The sequence below is a fragment of the Sparus aurata genome, chromosome 9 (genome assembly GCF_900880675.1).
Source record: "Sparus aurata chromosome 9, fSpaAur1.1, whole genome shotgun sequence".
In the NCBI taxonomy this organism is placed as follows: domain Eukaryota; kingdom Metazoa; phylum Chordata; class Actinopteri; order Spariformes; family Sparidae; genus Sparus; species Sparus aurata.
In genome coordinates, this window is record NC_044195.1 from 4,026,230 (window position 1) to 4,046,654 (window position 20,425).

Here is a 20,425-nt window from a genome sequence, read left to right on the forward strand (position 1 = left end):
AGCATGAAGGCTCCCTCAGCAGTGAGGTTTTTGCCCATCTGCAGTCCAAACACTTTGAATCAATCCTAGAGGCCAACGGAAACATCGAGAAAGTCATTGTCTGGGGTGATGGCTGTGGGTATCAAAATCGGTGTGGTACCATCAGCAGCACCTACCTTCATCTGGCCATGAAGCATGGTGTCACCATTGAACAAAAGTTTGTGGTTGCAGGGCACATACAAATGGAGTGTGACTCCATGCATAGCCTCATTGAACGGCGCATCATCAAAGATATTCACACTCCACGTGATTACATTGTCATCTTTGAGACTGCACGAATGCATCCATCCCCATACAATGTGACTCAGCTATACCACAATGACTTCATGAAGTTATCTGGGGCCTGTGTCATCAATATTCGACCAGGTAAAAAAGTTGGTGACCCCACAGTCCATGACCTCCGGACTCTCCAGTACTTGGCTGATGGTCGAATCTGGTACAAGTTGGATTTTGAGTCTGACTGGGAGGACCTGCCTCAGCGAATCAGTATCTCCGAAGAACCATCCCAGAGGAAAATGTTACTGCTCAAAGCTTGCTCCTTTATGGCTATGGAGCCATAAAGGAGCTCAATGAGAGTTCTCATTTCAGTCTCGTTGTAGTCTTTTTTGGTCTCAAACATTTCTCATTTGTTTCTCCTAAAATTCCTTAGGATCAATAGATGAGACTTGAGACTTCACCACTTAAACCTTGCTCCTTTCCAGCAATGGGGAGACATTCTGAAACTTCATTGAGAGCTTGATGAGATCTCCTTTGAAATTTACAGGGAGCCCAAGTTGAGATTTTCTGCACCTGTTTCTCAGGAGAAACAATTTAGAAACAGGAGAAATCAGCCACAGCCTCACTTTGGTCTCACACAGATCTCATAGTTGTCTAGGAGAAATGAATGAGACACTACTGAGATCTCTTTTCCAATTTTCGTTTCCTCTGGGATTCCACTGGGTCCCACTCTTTCCTTCCCAATTGCCAATTACTCTCAGGAAATTCAATGACTTGCAGGTACTATGACTATGACAACCTCCCTCATCAATAGACAGTGTGAAAATGAGTTTGCACAGCACCTGAGTGGAACTTTGATTAAGGGTGGGAAAGGAAAACAGTGATTAAGGTTAGACATTAATAAACAACTTGGTTAAGGTTGACAAGTTAAACATCTTGGTTATATTTAGGAGAGTAAAACAACTTTGGTTATGTGATGTTTGCATTTATATGTAAGAGCGAAAAATGCCTAAGTCATGGCATATTCTGCCTAAGTCACTTTTTTTTTTTTTTTTTCCACAATATCTTTATTTGAGTTTTATAGCAGCCTAAGATGACCACAGTACAAACAATCATGACACGCATGGTCTAGCCTATGCCGTATGTCATTTCTCATAGATTAGCTGCCAGATATAACAAAAAAACACTTCTTAAAACAAAACAATCACAATACAAACACAAAACGAACAATATGCTTCTCTTGTTATAGGACAGATTATAAACCCAATGTAATAGATTTTGACATAATGGTAACGATAATGGTAAGCTACGGGCATTTAAAAATTAACAGAAGAGAGAGAAAATAATTTTTTTTTTAAATAATAAAAATAATAGTAATAATAATAATGACAACTATAATATTATAAAAAAGAAAAGACATTCACATTCACCATCCTGGAGATTGCCATACCTACAGCGGTCAGTCATCAGTTTGGTTTTCTGTTAAGTCTGAGTTCTTGACATATTCAATAAAGGGCTTCCATATACCTTCAAATATATGCTGTTTGGCTTTCAGAATATAGGTAATTCTTTCCAACGGTAGACTTGATAACATTTGTTTTAACCATTGACCGGTACTTGGTTGATGGGTTCTTTTCCATAGTAATGCAATACATTTTTTGGCATTTAACAAGCTTAGATCTATAAACGCTTTTTCATATTTACTGCAGTTTTTTTTTCTCCGGATAAAGGCCCAGCAAGAAAAGCCTAGGGTCCAATGATATTGATTTGGAAACAATCTTTTCGATTATGACTCTTATCTCTTCCCAGAATTTAATAATTATCCTACACTGCCAAAGGCAATGATACAGTGTTCCTCTGTCTTCTGTACATATTGCGCATATGTCTGGTATTTTCGGGTCATATCTATTCAATTCTACCGACGTCACATACGTCCGCATTAACCATTTATATTGTATTATTCTAAGGCGTGCATTTATAGATGCAGAATGAGCGTTGGCGCATGCGGCTTCCCAGTCCTTCTTGGAAATATCTGTTTGTATGTTGTCCTTCCAGGCCCTTAGTTTATATGTTGAGTTCTCACTTGAAAATGACATCAACAAGTTGAAGAGTTCTGATATTGCACCCTTTCTTAGACAATTCTTTGTTATTATTTTTTCTAGTTCCGTGTAACAGGGTTTAGAAAGTACATTGTTTTGGTTTGTTGCTGAAGGTACTTGAAGAAATGTTTTCTGTTGAGGTGATATTTAGCTCTTAGTCCATCAAAGGACATCATATCACCCGAGTTTGTTGTGTACAGATCTTGAATTGTTCCAAGTCCCTTAGTTAACCCGTAATTCAAATGTTGCATCTGCCCTTCCTGGCACAAAAAACTGATTACCCCAAATTGGAGTAAATTGAGATAGTGATTGTGGTTCGTTCAAGTATTTCTTCACCTCATACCAAATCTTTATCATATGTTTTACACTTGGATTTTTAGTTTGTTTACAAAGCTTTTGTACAGTGTCTGAATAAATGTATGAAGGGAGTGATAGATTTAAGCCATAAGATTCCATTTCGGCCCAGTGAGGGGCATTATCCATTGAAAAATAAAACATAACAGACCTCAGTTGTGCAGCCCAATAGTACCACATCAAGTTCGGACATTGTAGGCCCCCCCCGGTCAAATGGTAAGTACAATAAAGACAAGCATAGTCTTGCCCTGCGGTTGTTCCATAGAAAACCAGCAAATAATTTTTTGACTTTTGAGAATAAATCTGTAGGTGGTGGTAACAGGATGTTCTGGTATAAATAAAGCAGCTTTGGCAAAGTATTCATTTTTAAAATATTTTACTCTGCCCATTAAGGACACTGGTAGCGACATCCACCTGTCGATTGACTCATTTATTTCGGCCATTAAAGGATCATAGTTGGCACAAGGTACCTGTTCTAATCTGGGTACAATGTGTATTCCCAAATATTTGAATTGATCCACAACATTGAACTGGATGGCTTCAGCTAATGGATTCTTCCTTTCATTTGAATTAAGTAGTAATATAGAGGATTTGGTATGATTCACTTTATACCCTGAGATATCGCCAAATGATTTTATCAGTTGTATCAGAGCTGGACATAAGTAAAATTACATCGTCTGCGTACAGGGCGATTCTGTGCTCTACTGGTCCTACTGTAATTCCGCAAAACAGTGGATGAGAACGTATTGCTATAGCAAACGGTTCTATTGCTAGTGTGAATAACAAGGGCGAAAGAGGGCAGCCCTGTCGGCATCCTTTGTTAATATTTATTGGTTTTGAGATATTTCTGTTCATTAAAATTTCTGCTGTAGAGTTATTGTATATGACCTGCACCCATTTAATACAAATATTTCCACAACCAAATCTTTCCAAAACATTGAAAAGATAAGGCCATTCGACCCTGTCAAAGGCCTTTTCGGCATCTAATGATAATAGGGCCGCATCCGGTTTATCTTCATTATAGTGAATGATATTCAGTATTCTCCTGACATTATGGAAGCCTTGTCTTCCTGATATGAATCCGTTTTGGTCCTTATTTACAATATTTGGCAGAATTCTCTGTAATCTAATTGCTAGAAGCTTACATATTATTTTAAGGTCCGAATTTAGCAGGCTTATTGGTCTCAAATTCTCGCACTTATCAGGGGTCCTGCCTGCTTTTGGCAGCAAAGTAATCAGAGCTTTATTCATCAAGGGTGGAAGACTGCCACTCTGAAATGCCTCAAGAAACATTTCCAAAAGTGGTGCTAGTAGTATGTCTATACATTTTTTGTACAAGTCGATCGGGAGACTGTCCGGTCCTGCTCTTTTTCCTGATTTTAAATTATCTATGGCGTTACCGATTTCTTCTTTGGTAATTTCTGTATCTAAATCTTCTTTATATTCATCTGGGGTGCAGGGAATAGGTAATTCATCTAGAATTTTATTCATATTTTGTACATCAATAGTATTAGTTGTACCATATAATTTTTCATAATATTCTCTGAAAGCATCATTTATTTCTATGGGGTTAACCACAACATTCCCATTGGATGTTATGGTTTTAATAGCTGTTCTGGTCTCTAATTGTCTTATTTGCCATGCTAACAATTTTCCCGATTTATCACCTTGTTCATAGAATGACTGTTTTAGTCTCAGAAGACTAGATGCAGCTCTAAAAGCGGAATGTTTGTCATATTCAAACCTCAAAATGAGTAGTTCTTTTTCCAGTTGGGGGTTGTTTGTTTCATAAACTTTTTCTTTAAGGGTCTTCATTTTTTTTTCCAAATTTAATCTCTCTTCTCGTGCCTTTTCTGATTTTGAACCTGTATAGCTTATTATATGCCCTCTGAGAAAGGCTTTAAACGCTTCCCATCTTATACATGCTGTTGTCTGTGTAGTGTTAATTTTGAAGAACTCCTCTATTTGTTTACTTTAGTACTTTACAAATTCTTTATCTTGTAACCACTTATGCTGAAAGCACCATCTAGGTGGGTCTTTTGTCAATCTGTCATCTTTATATACCAAGCAGCATGGTGCGTGATCTGAGATCACAATACTATCGTAGAAACTGTTGTGAATTTTGGACCGTAGTTCTGAGGAGATTAAAAAATAGTCAATTCTTGAGTATGTTTGAAATGTGCTTGAGTAACATGAGTAGGTTTTAGCTTGTGGGTTACATTCTCGCCATATATCTACCAACCCCAGATCCTTTATAAAGCAATGAATAGTTGTTCTGCATCCATTATGTGCCTGGTCTATTCCTGTGGACCTGTCCACACCAGGGTTTAATGTACAATTAAAATCTCCTCCTATTATATAAGATCCTCCTGACACTGACAGAGTAAGGAACAGATCTACATAAAAAATTGCATCATCTACATTGGGTCCATAGACATTCACTAAATTAAGACTTTCTGTTAATAATGTACCTTGGATTATTAAGTATCTACCCAATCTATCCTTTATTACGTTTTTTACTTGAAATGGGACAGATTTATGTATAAGCGTCATCACACCTCGGAATGAGGATGAGAATGAAGATGTATATACACTTCCTTGCCATCTTCTTTGAATTTTTCTGATATCCTGCCTAAGTCACTTTTTATTTGTTAGGGAATTGATGATGGGTCTTTTTCTTTTTGCATACTTGTTCACACATCTGGTTGAATGTACTGTTACAATATCAATAAAAAATATCAATAAGTTTTCTTGTTTTCCAAAAACATTAAAATATGACTTAGGCAATTATGCTATGAGGCTGATGAATGCTTGCTTTCTGTCGGTCAGTAACACACTGATGATCGCCATGGCTCCGGTGCAGCAAAACAATAAAAAGTACGACTTGAAATTCAAACTTTCGGTCGTAAAATATACAGAGGAAAACTCGGGAGAAGCAGACGCTAGACGTTTCTCTGTCGACCCAAAGAGGGCCAGGCTGCCTGGAGGAGGGAGGAAGAAGGCTAGCGAGGAGCCTGAGATAAACATGCGGGGATGGGTTATCAGCAAACGGGCACGCCATGAGAGAGTGTCCCACAAAATGATCAGGGTGATGGAGAAACAAATGTCCGCCACCGTGAGTGACAGCAGAGATGAGGAGTTTGCAGCGAGTGCTGGTTGGCTGAATCGTTTCCCCCACCCCAACAACTTCACTTGCAGAAGACAACTATTGTCCAGAAGGATGCCAGAGAATTCACCGAGAAGCTGGAGAAGTTTGTGACATTTTCATCCCGGATTTTTGTGAGGAGGGAATTAAACGCCTGTCCCAAATAAACACCTGGTCTGTTAAGTGATTGAAACAAATAAACACCCCGACTATTACTTGGTATTTTACGAGAGTTCCCGCCTCATCAGCACGAGCTGAACAATAAATCTAACACAACAAGAGAGGCGGGACTTAAGGCAGAACAGCCAATCATCAGCCGGTCAGTCCCAAAGCCGGTGTCATGTTTGAAGCAGCAACAGGAGAGGGAGGGGGAGAGGAGGCAGCTGCAGCGAGCGCAGACTTAGAGCGGCCACAGAAACTGAGCGACTGTAGTGAGGCGTTTGTGCAAAACTTTTTTTTTTTTTTTTTGGGGAAAATTAATATTCGGGGCTAATTTAAAAACATCCGGGGCTTTAGCCCCGAATAAAACAGCATAGGGACGACACTGATTATTTGACTGATAAATGGAGGGGAAATTAGTTGGTGAGTGATTCATAAACATACACAGAGGAAATGTACGGTGGCCCTGAAGGGCAAACGACAACGACAAAAAGAAAAACACAACAACATTAACAAAAACACAACAACATTAACAAAAACACAACCACAAAAACAAAAACACAACAACATTAACAAAAACACAATTACAAAAACAAAAACACAACAACATTAACAAAAACACAATCACAAAAACAATCACACAACAACATTTACAAAAACACAATTACAAAAACAAAAACACAACAACATTAACAAAAACACAATCACAAAAACACAACATTAACAAAAACACAACAACAAAAACACAACAACATTAACAAAAACACAATTACAAAAACAAAAACACAATTACAAAAACAAAAACAAAAACACAACAACATTTACAAAAACAAAAACACAACAACATTAACAAAAACACAATTACAAAAACAAAAACAAAACACAACAACATTTACAAAAACAAAAACACAATTACATTAACAAAAACACAAAGACATTAACCTCTACCGGAAAGGGTAGGTACCTTCTACGACACGGATCAATGCTGATTGGACGAAAGCACGTCCGTCCTTTTAACAGGTGGGAAGGGCTGCTTTACGCCACACCAGAGGGCTGTACTGCGAAGCCAGTTTAGTGGGTATGTTGAGTCTAAAGCCAGGCTTCTCTGTACTACAACGGTGGCTCTCTTTTAACCCGGCTAGATCACCATGGTAACTTATGCTTAGCTCATAACCTGGTCCCGACCAGGTTCTGTTCAGAGTTTCAGCTTAAAGTCGGCTATAAAAGCGCCGCTGTTTCACTGTGTAACTCATTCGGAGATGGCGTCACCATTCATTGAGAACCCGGTGGACCTGGGAGCAAGAATAATTCGGGCAGCACTACGACGTGAGCGGCGCTGATCCGCTGGCATATCCTGATGAAATTCTCTATGAGCGATATAGATTTTCAGCCGAGGGAATACCGTACACTCACATATCGAGCCGAGTGTCAGGAATGCCACTGGAAGAAGCTGTGCACTCACTGTCGGGCAAACTGTTTGTGTAGCTCTTCGTTGTTGTTTTTTTTTGCCATGGGAACCTACTTACATTCAGTTGGTGATGCAGAAAATCTGAGAAAGAACACACTCTGACAAAATGATGGGGCAGCTTGGCTACATAACACTCTGAATGATGTTTTTGTGTTTGGCTCTAACTTGCTGCCATGTCCGACTGCTGCTTCCACATCTTAATAAAATGCAATATGAAATATTAATTAGGCCAACCTAGTATTTATTTGTCACAGATAATGAGTAAAGTTAATTATTTCTTTGATGTGGCCATGAATAAACTGATGAACTGATCAATGTTTCACCCTTTGTAGGGCAGTGTACTCAAACACAAATCTTACAGGCTTGCTCCGCTGGCTGTTTCACGGAGGGGGGAACTCCCGTTTTTGTTTGCCAATGGTGCCAACCAGGTGATATAATACAACTATATAATAATTAACTTACAAGTTAATTCGCAAAGAAGCACAAACAATAACAATGAAACCCCGCGACATGATGTGCGGTCAATATGACCACTTGTGGCTGAAATAGGTTAAACATATATTGCCTTTGTCTTGCGTGTGATTTATATAAAAACTATTCTAAAATAAAATACAGACAAAGTTATTGCACATTTGAAAACGGCCAAAATGACCATCTCGGCAGTTGAACTGCTAGCAAGCCCTCACTTGAACTCTTTACTGCTACTAATTATTACTCCGTGCTTCGATCAGCTGAGCTGGCTTCTCTTTTGTCAGAGTTTACAAAAACGGAAGTAAATTAAAATGTGGCGTTACATCGTAACGGTTGAACAAAGGGGATAATTAAGTACAGTAATTTCTATAGTTGCAAGTAGATATTGTTATATATTACTAACCTCCTAATCACCTAATGATGCAACTTCCACTTCCTTTGTGTGGGTCCAGTGCAGTTGAACATGTGAAATAAGTTGACATTTGTAAATTCCTGTAAGTTGCAGGGAAATATTGATATAGATTTCTAACCATCTAACCTTCATTTCTTCATTCATGTCCTGTTATTTCACAGCCTAGTAGATGACCCTTGAATAGTTTCACCCCTGTAATCATTCATTGGTATTTCACATAATTACTGAATAATCAACTCTGGTAACAAGTACTGATTGGGAAGTACTATGTGCATGCCATGTACAGGAAAATATGTTTCTAGGCATTGTACTGTACACATCAACGCTTAAATATAAAAGTGGTTGGTAAAAATGTCGAGTGGCTGGTAGATTTTAGAATTTACCAGCCACAGTGGCAGGTGGACAAAAAAGTTAATTTCCATCCCTGCTACGCACACTCAGTCTCACTTTCAATAAAACACACACGCGCATTCTATAACTGAGATCAGTAAAATGTGAAAACAATATAGACATCATTCAAAAATGAAAAAGATAGTTGTTGCTTCAGTTTATTTATTTTTTAAATGGATGAGGGTTAATATGTAAAAGTTGCACAATATTGAGCATTCAGAAATTAAAACACTAAGGGCTTAATATAATATTGATCATGATATTAATCATTGTTAACTTACGCATTTACACGGTCAGCACTTTTCTGCCAGCAGCCCTCCCTCGCTCTATTGGCGGCGACAGTTTTACTTTTTGCCGTGATGGTTTCTTTGAATTCTTCATAGCCTTGCATAATAAGAATCTGCTCATCTTGAGTAAAATATGTGGCCCGGGATAGATCCGTTTTCACACGGAAGTAGAATAATATGAAGTCAAACGCCCCCTTTTATGTGTACGCGCGTTGAGCACAAAGCAGAGAACCGGACTTGACAAATTAAGTTGATAACCAGCGTTGCAGTACCGTTTAACTCTGATTGGGGACTTGGGGCTTTGTTGAGCTGCATCATGAGCACAAAACCTGGCTATGTTGAGCCCCCTTCGCAGTACAGGCCTCTGGTGTGGCGTAAAGCAGCCCTTCCCACCTGAAAAAAAGACGGACGTGCTTTCGTCCAATCAGCATTGATCCGTGTCGTAGAAGGTACCTACCTTTTCCGGTAGAAGTTAATGTCGTTGTGTTTTTGTTAATGTAATTGTGTTTTTGTTAATGTAATTGTGTTTTTGTTAATGTTGTTGTGTTTTTGTTTTTGTAATTGTGTTTTTGTTAATGTTGTTGTGTTTTTGTTTTTGTAATTGTGTTTTTGTTAATGTAATTGTGTTTTTGTTAATGTTGTTGTGTTTTTGTTTTTGTGGTTGTGTTTTTGTTAATGTTGTTGTGTTTTTGTTAATGTTGTTGTGTTTTTGTTTTTGTAATTGTGTTTTTGTTAATGTAATTGTGTTTTTGTAAATGTTGTTGTGTTTTTGTTTTTGTGGTTGTGTTTTTGTTAATGTTGTTGTGTTTTTGTTAATGTTGTTGTGTTTTTGTTTTTGTAATTGTGTTTTTGTTAATGTAATTGTGTTTTTGTTAATGTTGTTGTGTTTTTGTTTTTGTAATTGTGTTTTTGTTAATGTAATTGTGTTTTTGTTAATGTTGTTGTGATTTTGTTTTTGTGGTTGTGTTTTTGTTAATGTTGTTGTGTTTTTGTTAATGTTGTTGTGTTTTTGTTTTTGTAATTGTGTTTTTGTTAATGTAATTGTGTTTTTGTTAATGTTGTTGTGTTTTTGTTTTTGTAATTGTGTTTTTGTTAATGTAATTGTGTTTTTGTTAATGTTGTTGTGATTTTGTTTTTGTGATTGTGTTTTTGTTAATGTAATTGTGTTTTTGTAAATGTTGTTGTGTTTTTGTTTTTGTTGTTGTGTTTTTGTTAATGTTGTTGTGTTTTTGTTAATGTTGTTGTGTTTTTCTTTTTGTCGTTGTCGTTTGCCCTTCAGGGCCACCGTAGCAATGGGACAAAGAAAAGACATTGGAGGATAAAACTGAGTCCCTGGTGAGTGCTAACTCTGGCCACAGGCTAAACTGAACACATGCATACAAACACCCTTGGTGCCTGCTGTTGCTCGCTAGCTTACAGCTAACTAAGTCACGGGAATAAGGTTATTTCTGTGTAAACACAGCGTGCATGTAAGCCTTACGTTGCTTGGTAGATTCCAGCTAGGTGGGCATGTTTCACTAACTAGGCCTCATTTCGCTTGCCACAGCACCATCCACACTCCACTTCTTTGCCCATCATGCTAAGCGGGAGTTCGGTGAGTGAGGCACTGTCAAGATGGCGATGGCTGGCACCACCCACTTCTTCACGCCTGCCTTTCAGAAACCTGTGTGACATCACGTGACTCTGTCCACTATTTTTTACAGTCAGCGGTGGTGAGTCATGATGCAGGTGGTTCTGTGTTATCTGTACATACTTTGTTAGGTATGAAACTGTCACTAAACCAGGCGTACCGTCAGTTCTCTGTGTACTATAATAGAAAGCCTGACTCATGCTGTGAGTGTGTTCAGCCCTTTGTTCCCTGAGCTGAGCTGTGGTTTGTGCACTTGGGGTCAGAATATTAAAAAAAGACCAAATAACTGATCACTCACGCTAGCTGAACAACTGCACCGTGCATAATAAAAGGTCAGAATTTTATAGCTCCTTTCTACAATAGCATTCACATGTTTGGCATGATTTAATGGATCGTCAGTCTCTTTACAATACATAAGGTGGTTATCTGATGCTTCAGAGTAAAAAACACTTTTCCTCTTCTTTTTCTTTCTTCTGCCCATCTATCTCCCTCCAGACTAGGCAGAGGCAGCAGAGGGAGATGTCTATTTCAGCCAAATTGAGTCTCAGCTGAAGCGCAGAATATGTCTGCAGCATGGCCCATGTCCAGTACCACACACACAGACCCCAGGAAACCCAGTGTGACTTGTCAAAATGGCGGAGAGATGGAGATAAAGAGAGAGAAGGAAGACATAAAAAATGTGTCTAAGATAAGTAATTAGATAAGTTAGTGTTGGAGGATTTCTCTTGGCCGCTGCTCTTTCTGAGTTCTGAGGTTTGTTTCCCTGACATTTGGAACAAATGAGTTTGTCAGGGGGACTGGCACTGTTAAACCTGCAACATCATGTTACCAAAAATGATCAGGTGACCACAATGAAGCAGATTGGTTTATAGTGTGTTTGTGCGGGTCTGTTTCTGCCTTACCTTGGAGTTGCACTTGTATATCGGGTGTGTGATGGTCTCCACAAAGTGGTGCCTCATGCATTGCTCTGGGTCAGTGTCTCCCAGGTGTGGGTGTCCATTATCACTGGCCTTGTTGCTGCTGGCAGACTGGACAAAGCCCAGCAGGGGGCAGCACATCAGGACCAGCAGCAGGCCAGAAGGGGGACCCATAGATATTGAAGGTTTCATGATTGGAACACCCCGAGGCCCTCGATCCTACTGGGATGTCCAACACGGCACGGTGTCTCTGTGATCCTCTGTGTTCCCCTCTGTTTCTCCTTCTCTCACTTTCTCACAGTTCTTTGCTCCTCAAACCAAGGTGTATTTCAGGGTCCTACAAAGGAAAAAGGGGACGTCTTTGTCTCTGTATTGCTCCTGCTAGTACAGCAGAAGTTCAAGGTCTGTGAGCTGTAGGGAAAAAGGCAGTAGGAGGGTTGCTTCGTTTCGCTCCATCCCCATCTGTCTGTAGGCTGAAAAAAGGAGGCTGAAAAAAGGAGATAAAAAGTAAACAGGAAGGCATCAGTGGGAACATGGGCTGATAAAGGCAAGAAGAAACAATATTGTGTGTGTGTAGGCAGTATGTTTTGTCTATTACTCATTTGTTTGTTTCCAACTACTATAAGTGTTGGAAAAGATCACGTTCACCCTTTGTATGTTTGTGTGTCGTTTATGACGATACCTCCAGACAGCTGCTCATTGATATTTTTGCCAGTTTTGGTATTTTAGTGACTGTTTGATGAGTCTCCAAACCTGGCTGCCTAATTCATCTCCTTTATTAAATGGTTCGCCCCTGTGCACTGCAAACCCTCTGTCAGTCCTGCAGCATATTTTCACATGCATTTATGTCGTTTTTTCTGTTTCCAACTTCATAGTTTTATTGTCCTCCTGACAATAGGGTTTGTGTTAGGGAGCCTGGTGCTGGCTTAGGCAGGTTTGCTAACAGGCAATGTGTTGTGAATTAGGGAGAGGTGTGTGTATATGTCAAGTCAAGGAGTGAGAAGGTAGCGTAATGATCTGGAGTTCAGGTTTTTTAAAATCTTGCTATTACTGTTTACCTGGTCCTCATAGATGTGTGGCTTTTTATAGTGCGGCATCTGTAAATTGATGAACGTTCTGGAATTTGTCTTGGGTAACTTGACTACCTAGTGTGAAACTACAGAGATCACCATGATGCTTCTGAGGCTATGCCTTAGATGTGGTGCACCTTCTCAAAAACATTCCAAATTCAAGCAATTTACTTACCCTGGTAACATCATTAAAACTTAAACTTGCAATGGCAACTTTTTTGCAGTGTTATGGCTGTAGAAAAATGACACCATCTGTGTATCAGTTGGTTCAGTATAAATGTCCCTTCACTTTGCTATCACAAAATAAACACATGTCAAATAACAACAAGGAAGTGTGTCTACCATTGCACAACCAAAACAGCAGGAGACATAGTATTCCCCGGTCCCTGTCCCCAGGTAACGGTGGAACAATTGGAATAACTGTGGAAACTCTACAGTGCAAAAGAAGAAAAACCACGCTAATGGAGGAGGCAGAGAAGGTGAAGAGGGAGAGTGATGGAAGCTGAGGTAAAACAAGAGTGAACAGACGAGCATTCACACCGCCTATCCAACATCACGAGACCGATCAGTGCACATCACACATGACAGACGTAGCTAGACGAAACAAAGACATAAGAAGACGTAAAAACAGGAAACAGACAGAGAGGAACACCGGTACAGGGAGAAAAGGCATGTTAGTGTCTAGTGTCTGCAGACCCTGCAGCCCTCTGCCTGGATTTTCTTATTTTCTCACTTTGTTGCTGCTCAGAACGCTTTACCAACCCAACATGTGACTCTTTTATGGGCATAGAATACTGCCATAAATCGCGCGCGCGCGCCCCCTGGAGCAATATTGTGGCCTGCGAGGAGAAAAACAGCTCGAGCGTGCGCAGAGTCCGCTCGCAATACTTTCCCCTGCTCGCTCGCGCAACACTCCTCTCCTCGCTCGGGAAAACTTTCACTCTGCTCGCGCGCGAGTGAATTTTTTTAATGGGCGTTTTTGTCAGTAAGGGGGCGGGCCTTGGGGGCATGCCAATCACCATTGTATCCCCGAATAATTGGTTGAGCGTATTCGCCAATCGGACAGCAGGGTACGGCAACACCACTAGGACAAACGGGACAAACCACACAGCCCTGAATGCCTGAATGAAAGTATTGCGATTTGGTGTCTTGACTTGAATGTTTGCAAAATGTCACACAGAGCAATGAACTTCATTATGTTTGTCTGAGTGCTGTCTTTTCTTTCCTCCATCGTTGACATTAATCTGATAAAATGCTGATCATTTTTTGTAACTTGGACCCTGTTGCACACAGACATTTTTTATTTTGGTAAAACTGTATTGTTCATATTCTCGATATAGGCTACTGCTTTCTCCCTGAAAATTATAAACGTAATATTAAAAAAAAATTTTTCCAGCTTTAGCCACCAGTAAGAGTTGGGCTCTTAAAACGTTTGATTCTTCTTGTCTGGTACGTGTCAGCTTCCTCTTAACTATGCATCATAGTTTGTAGTTCAGACTCTCCATTTAAAAACCCTGATGACATCACTATGACGCGCAATGACATCATCAGGACTATTATCAGACTTAAGACATACAACAGAAACACAAACAGAAGTCGTTATACATATACTGTCCCTTAAACTACATCTATTATTTGAATAAGATTATTTTTATTCATAAGCATGGTGTATTTGAAAATACAGCTAGATAATGTGGATCTTTATCCTGGTTAAACTGAACCATTGTATTTATCCTCCTTCAGTTGTTCTAAGTCAATTATATAAGCTGTATATTCATCATTTTAGAGGCTTTGATATTAAAGTAGTTACATTAAGTTTTTCCCTTTCTGTCCTTTAAGTTTTTGAAATCAGCTGTTCTGTCTGAAAAACTGTGAGCAGAGCAGATATAGAGGCCTGCAGAGAGTCGAAGGCAGAGAGTTGCTTGTGACATAACGGTTAACAGTGGTTAAACACTGTATAAGTCTACTTTTCTTCATTAAGCAGCGATAAGACAAATAGTGTTAAAAAAGACAGTGACACTTGAAGTTAGTAAAACAGTCAGCCATTCTTCTTAGTCTCTTCACTTGTTCATACAGTCGCTGCCAGCTTTCTTTCTGTAGCTGTTTGACAGTAGATATTATCAATCATGTACTGTCCATTCACACAGACAGCTGACATGTAGGATGTTCAAAGACTCTCACATGGGAAAAGCTCAACAGAGATATTGTGAAGCCAACACAACTTTTGGTTAGAAATGCTAAATCAAATGACATCAACCAGTGATAATAATAACAACCGCATATTATTTTTGTCTGGTGAAGATTTTGTGTACGTTTTTGTGTAGTCATTAAAAGGCAAGGCAATTTCATTTGTACAGCCCATTTTTACAAGCAGTTTGTCTCAAATGTATTAAAGTATCTGTATTGTCTGTCAATCAAAATAAAGGATACGGCAAGCTATGCTTTTCTTAGATACGAAATTAACGTTACCTCCTTGCAGTCGGCCATGGTTACTGACGGAACACGAACAACTGTCAGGTGCATACCACCACCTGCTGTAAGACAGTCTCATCATTTTACATTATTTCTTATTCTGCACATCAATCTTGTGTCTCTTAAAAAGAGTGTCCATGGCCATCTTTGCCTAACTCGCCTTTTGTTCGGTAGACCTGTAGTAGGCTAATCGTTGCCCTATTTACTGCATGAACTGTATGGGGCTAAACAACAGCTTATATGAAATCTCAGTGCCTGGTCCTGTTTTAATGCATGAATGAGTAGTTTATTTGCTGTCACTTCTCTCATCCTCTTTAATGCCAAGACAATGGCAATTTGGTCAGCAGCGTACACTCAAATACTGATCCCAGTCTGCGACGCTGTCTCCTACTGGACCAGGTCTGGATACAAGTTTGAGTAAATAAAAGCCAGCCTCAATTAGAAGCCGGGTCTGTTTCGAGGTTATTAATGTTTTCGATTCGAATCGCTGCTTGGCTGCATGTTCTTAATGAAATGCTGATTTATGGATGTCGCTGTGTTTGCTGACAGCACTCGCTGCCTGTTAACACCTTTTTTTTTTTTCTTAACCCAGCACGTCTGGACAGAGTTGTTCGAGCCTGACCATTGAGAGCTCGGACTGACCCAAGGAAAGAGCTGGAGCCTGTATGGCTACAGTCTGTGGCCGGAGCAACACATTTATTTATAAGTTTAATCACTAGTAAACTTAAATGAATGTGTGCTCCAGATCCGGCTCTTTCTCTCTATAACTCTTTTAAACAGTAATAATGAGTTGATTATATTATATTTTTCCATCTTTGCTGAGCATAAGATTTGTTCGGAATTAAATAAAAGCCTCTCCCAAATAGAGAAATAGCCTACTATATTGACACACATCTGCATCTGGACATAGGCTTATGTGCTGCTCTCATATCGAGAGTTGCTGACGCCTATTATTAACTACAGGCCTTCTATCTTTATTATTATTATTATTATGTTTAATTTTTTATTTTGTTTTATTTTTTTTAATATTACGTTTATAAAATCAGGGAGAAAGCAGTAGCCTAGATCGAGAATATGAACAATACAGTTTTACCAAAATAAAAAATGTCTGTGTGCAACAGGGTCCAAGTTACAAAAAATGATCAGCATTTTATCAGATTAATGTCAACGATGGAGGAAAGAAAAGACAGCACTCAGACAAACATAATGAAGTTCATTGCTCTGTGTGACATTTTGCAAACATTCAAGTCAAGACACCAAATCGCAATACTTTCATTCAGGCATTCAGGGCTGTGTGGTTTGTCCCGTTTGTCCTAGTGGTGTTGCCGTACCCTGCTGTCCGATTGGCGAATACGCTCAACCAATTATTCGGGGATACAATGGTGATTGGCATGCCCCCAAGGCCCGCCCCCTTACTGACAAAAACGCCCATTAAAAAAATTCACTCGCGCGAGCAGAGTGAAAGTTTTCCCGAGCGAGGAGAGGAGTGTTGCGCGAGCGAGCAGGGGAAAGTATTGCGAGCGGACTCTGTGCATGCTCGAGCTGTTTTTCTCCTCGCAGGCCACAATATTGCTCCAGGGGGCAGAGATGCAGGATGAAAAATAGCTCGCCAGTGCATGGAAAAGCGCTTGGGGAAAAAAAATGCACTCGCGGGTGTTTGATTTGTGCGCGCGGATGTTTGATTTGCGCGCGTGGATGTTTTATTGTGCGCGCGGGATTTATGGCAGTATTCTATGCCCATACTCTTTTACGTCTGGGAATGAGACTCAACATCAGCTATCTTTGTGGTGCATTTAGGAACAGCTGGGACAAATTCTATTGATTCTACCTTTAAGTTCAGTAGTCTTTGAATTATATTAAACTGACATGAGCTTCAGCTAGCTTTGCACAGAAATAGCTGGAAGCTGGTCCTTCAGAGCGATACTTTTTACTTCTATACTTTGATTACATTTCAGGGCCTGTACTTTATTAATTTTACTTGAGTAAGGAAGTTGAATCAGTACTTCTACTTTTACCAGAATCTTTTACTACTATGATGTACTCTTACTTGAATAAAGAATGTGTGTACTTGCATGTGTGTAATTGTCTGTAATTACACTCCTGAGTAGGAGTGTTTGGTACAGTTAAAACGGTAATCAACAAAATTCTGCATTCTATCAAGACTCCCTCTTTACCAGCCATCTTCATTGCTACATGACTTTACTGATTTGTTTAAGTGGAGTCGAAAAATACAACCAGCTAACTCAAAACCTTCATACGCCTCTTCACTTATGCGCCGTCCCAAACCTCCCCATTCAAACCACCAATGTTTTTCTTTCTAAGGGGAATCATTTAACCTTAACATTCCTCTTGAGAGAAAATAGAAGTATCATTTGGCCTGTTAAAATAAATACTCCCTGAGATGTTTTGTTGGCCCATCGAGCATGTGCTGCAGGGTTTACATAGCAGATGGCCCAGTCCTCTCAGAGCAGCACGCTGCTTTATACAGCCAACACCCATCAGCACCTCCAGCTCTGCCAGCCATACCTGGTCGAGTGTTACAGTGGTGACTGTTATCCCTATCTCTGCTGCTGCTATCACTACCAGCATCATTGATGCACTTGTATAGGCATTATACACTCAAGGCATGTAGGGATAGCGGTGGTTATAGGATCATTTAATGGATTAAATCAATAAAAGGCTTCACATACAAGACAGGACAGGCAGGGACATGCTATGACTAGTTTAAATAAATAAAATAAAGATCTAGGTTGGAATTGATTTAAATAAACTGTATATCAATACCATCCTCTGTGTTCCCACTAAGTACAATTCAAACAGCATACTACACATGGCAGCCTCATTATGAGCCCAGAGATGCAGAGAACAGCCAGTACTCAGGACTAATTGGCCCCAGGTTTTCTGCTTGTCAGTTAGGTCTGTAGTACACAGCTTTTCTTTTGAAGATATGCATATGCACCTTGTTACAACCAGAGTAATTAAAATAAGGTTTAGTACAGGGCCTCTCTAATAAAAGGGCCATAGTAATAGCTGTTATTGCAAAATCAGTCTTGATCGATGTTTTCACAGTTGATCAAATGACTATGTGTAATGTTCATGGTGATGAACCGAGATAATCTGGACTTTGTCATTCCCCTGAGCTCTGGGATTTCAGCTTCTTTCAGGGTTTGTCAGGTTATTGGTTTGGTTATATGTTCCACAACTCTTCGACATGTGACGTGACTTGAAGCTCGAAGTTGGGCTGTGAACAGTGACAACTAATTTGTCTTCCAAATAAGAGCTTTACGAGAGATAGGCTTCCGGTGACGTCATGGTAGGAACAACAGCCTGATCCTCCGGCTGCGGGAAGAAACCCTCAAAAACCTAGTCAAATCAGTATTTCATTTTAATTAGTCACCTCTTACTAAGGCCAGAATGTCAACTCTAAGAAAAGATACAGAAAAGAAAAGCAAAGCGGCTAAAAAACACGAGAAACGAGACCAAACAGTCACCGCTTCACCAACACGTGATACTGGCACTGAGGAAAAAATGTCTGTGGTGCTTGCTGAACTTCGTGACCTGTGGAGAGATCATTCAGAGGCCTCTAAAGATAGGAAGGCCACCTTATCTAGGGTTGAATCCAACCTTGAAGATGTGCTGCAACGTACGACAAGACTGGAACAACAAGTAACAAATGTGGAACAGAGAGTGAGTGACACGGAAGATAAAGCACTCGACATGAGAGAGCCATTCACTATTTACTTCTGAAAGAAGCTAAACTGTCTGCTAAGTGTGAAGACCTCGAATCCAGGGCGAGGCGGAATAATTTGCACATATATGGTGTGAAAGAGGGGGAGGAACCGAACGATATGATTAAGTTCATATCCAACTTGATGCGCACTTTGCTTAAACTACCAGAGGGTTTGGACCGGTGCCTGGAGAGAGCACACCGCTCACTGACCATGAAACCGAAGGAACCTGCCCCCCGAGATCCATCATAGTCCGGTTCTCCGACTACAGAGTCAGGGAAACGATATTTCAACACGCCTGGAAAAAGCGGGGGGTGACACATCAAGGACAGAAGATCTTCTTCGACCAGGATTACACATCAGATGTACAGAAGAAATGCAAAAAGGTTAGGGAGGTGATAAAACAGCTTAAAGAAAATAAAATAAAAGCCCAATCACCGTTCCCTGCCCAGCTGAAAATCAACCTGGATTCTGCCGTGAAGACCTTTACAACCCTTTTGTATGGAGTAAGATCGCTGTCAAAAAGACGTGTCCATGATTCTAACATTCGTATTCGTAATGTTAAACATTTGTGTGCAAATAAAATTGTTGTACACAAAATTCTACTGTCATATACACAAGTCTGAGAAATTGTTTGGGTTAGGATTGTTTTTATGTGAGTATGAATCTAAAAGCTGTGAGTGCAAAGGCTTGTGAGGACGACTCTAATTTCTACGACTACGAAGTCTTCACTGTGAACATGAATTCAAGTTTTTGGGTTCGAGTAGAAAAGTGTTGAAATGACGTCACGTAGGTCACAGGCAGGTCACAGGCAGGTCACAGGGAAAAATAATCGAACACTGATTACTCCAAACGCGCATGTGTCAAAGCCTTGGTTTACAGCAGTGAACCGGGTGGAGATGCCAGCTTAGGTGAAGCATCACAGGTGAAGTCAATAACGTGTATGTCCAGTATTTATTCATAAAATTGTACTATTTAAAATAATATGCAGTTCATGGACTTACAGACTCACTGCTTTAGCTTGCAAGCTAACGACATGTAGGTGACGCGTAATTAGTGCTACTATTACTAGCATTAGAAGTTGGCTTGTGCTAGTTAATTAGCACTGACCTGCAAAATGTGACATAATTAATTGAGACATAATGTTGATCAAAATATGACTATCGATAAATTGTGTCAATTCCTGTAAAACAAACAGTTCCTATAGACGCCGCTCTGATCAGAGGAGCACAGATGGAAAGAGGCTAAAAATGAACTATTCGGGACATTTGCCTTATGGTTCATTTTTGCGTTAATAAAACAGCTTCAGAGTAATAGTGCTGGTTAAATTAACAAATTTACTCTGTTACATAGAGAATGGAGCCTCGACCCGGTGTCCCAGCTCTCGTCTCTGCAGCACCGCGACACAAACTCACCCCGTAACCCGTAATCTCTTGTTTATGACAGATACGACTACACAATATACATGTCATAATGTGTGTATGATAATCCATCGATCCACTGATTGATTTCCTGCTGGCTTCCTTGTAGACAAATGCACATGACCGAGAGGAGGGTTAGCAAAGAGG

At 39.9% G+C, this 20,425-nt stretch overlaps 1 protein-coding gene across 3 annotated transcripts in view; it reads right to left on the reverse strand.

Moving 5' to 3' along the window:
• ndp (norrin cystine knot growth factor NDP) overlaps positions 1-20,425 on the reverse strand; it is a 36,388-nt gene that overhangs the window by 6,392 nt on the left and 9,571 nt on the right. For 2 of the 3 annotated variants that reach the window (XM_030427333.1, XM_030427334.1), the window contains exon 2: positions 11,573-12,074. The exons of the other annotated variant lie outside the window; for it this stretch is intronic. In XM_030427333.1, coding sequence (XP_030283193.1) covers positions 11,573-11,779 — 207 coding nt within the window. In that variant the 5' untranslated portion in view covers positions 11,780-12,074. The remainder of the gene's footprint in view (positions 1-11,572; positions 12,075-20,425) is intronic. 3 annotated transcript variants of the gene reach the window in all.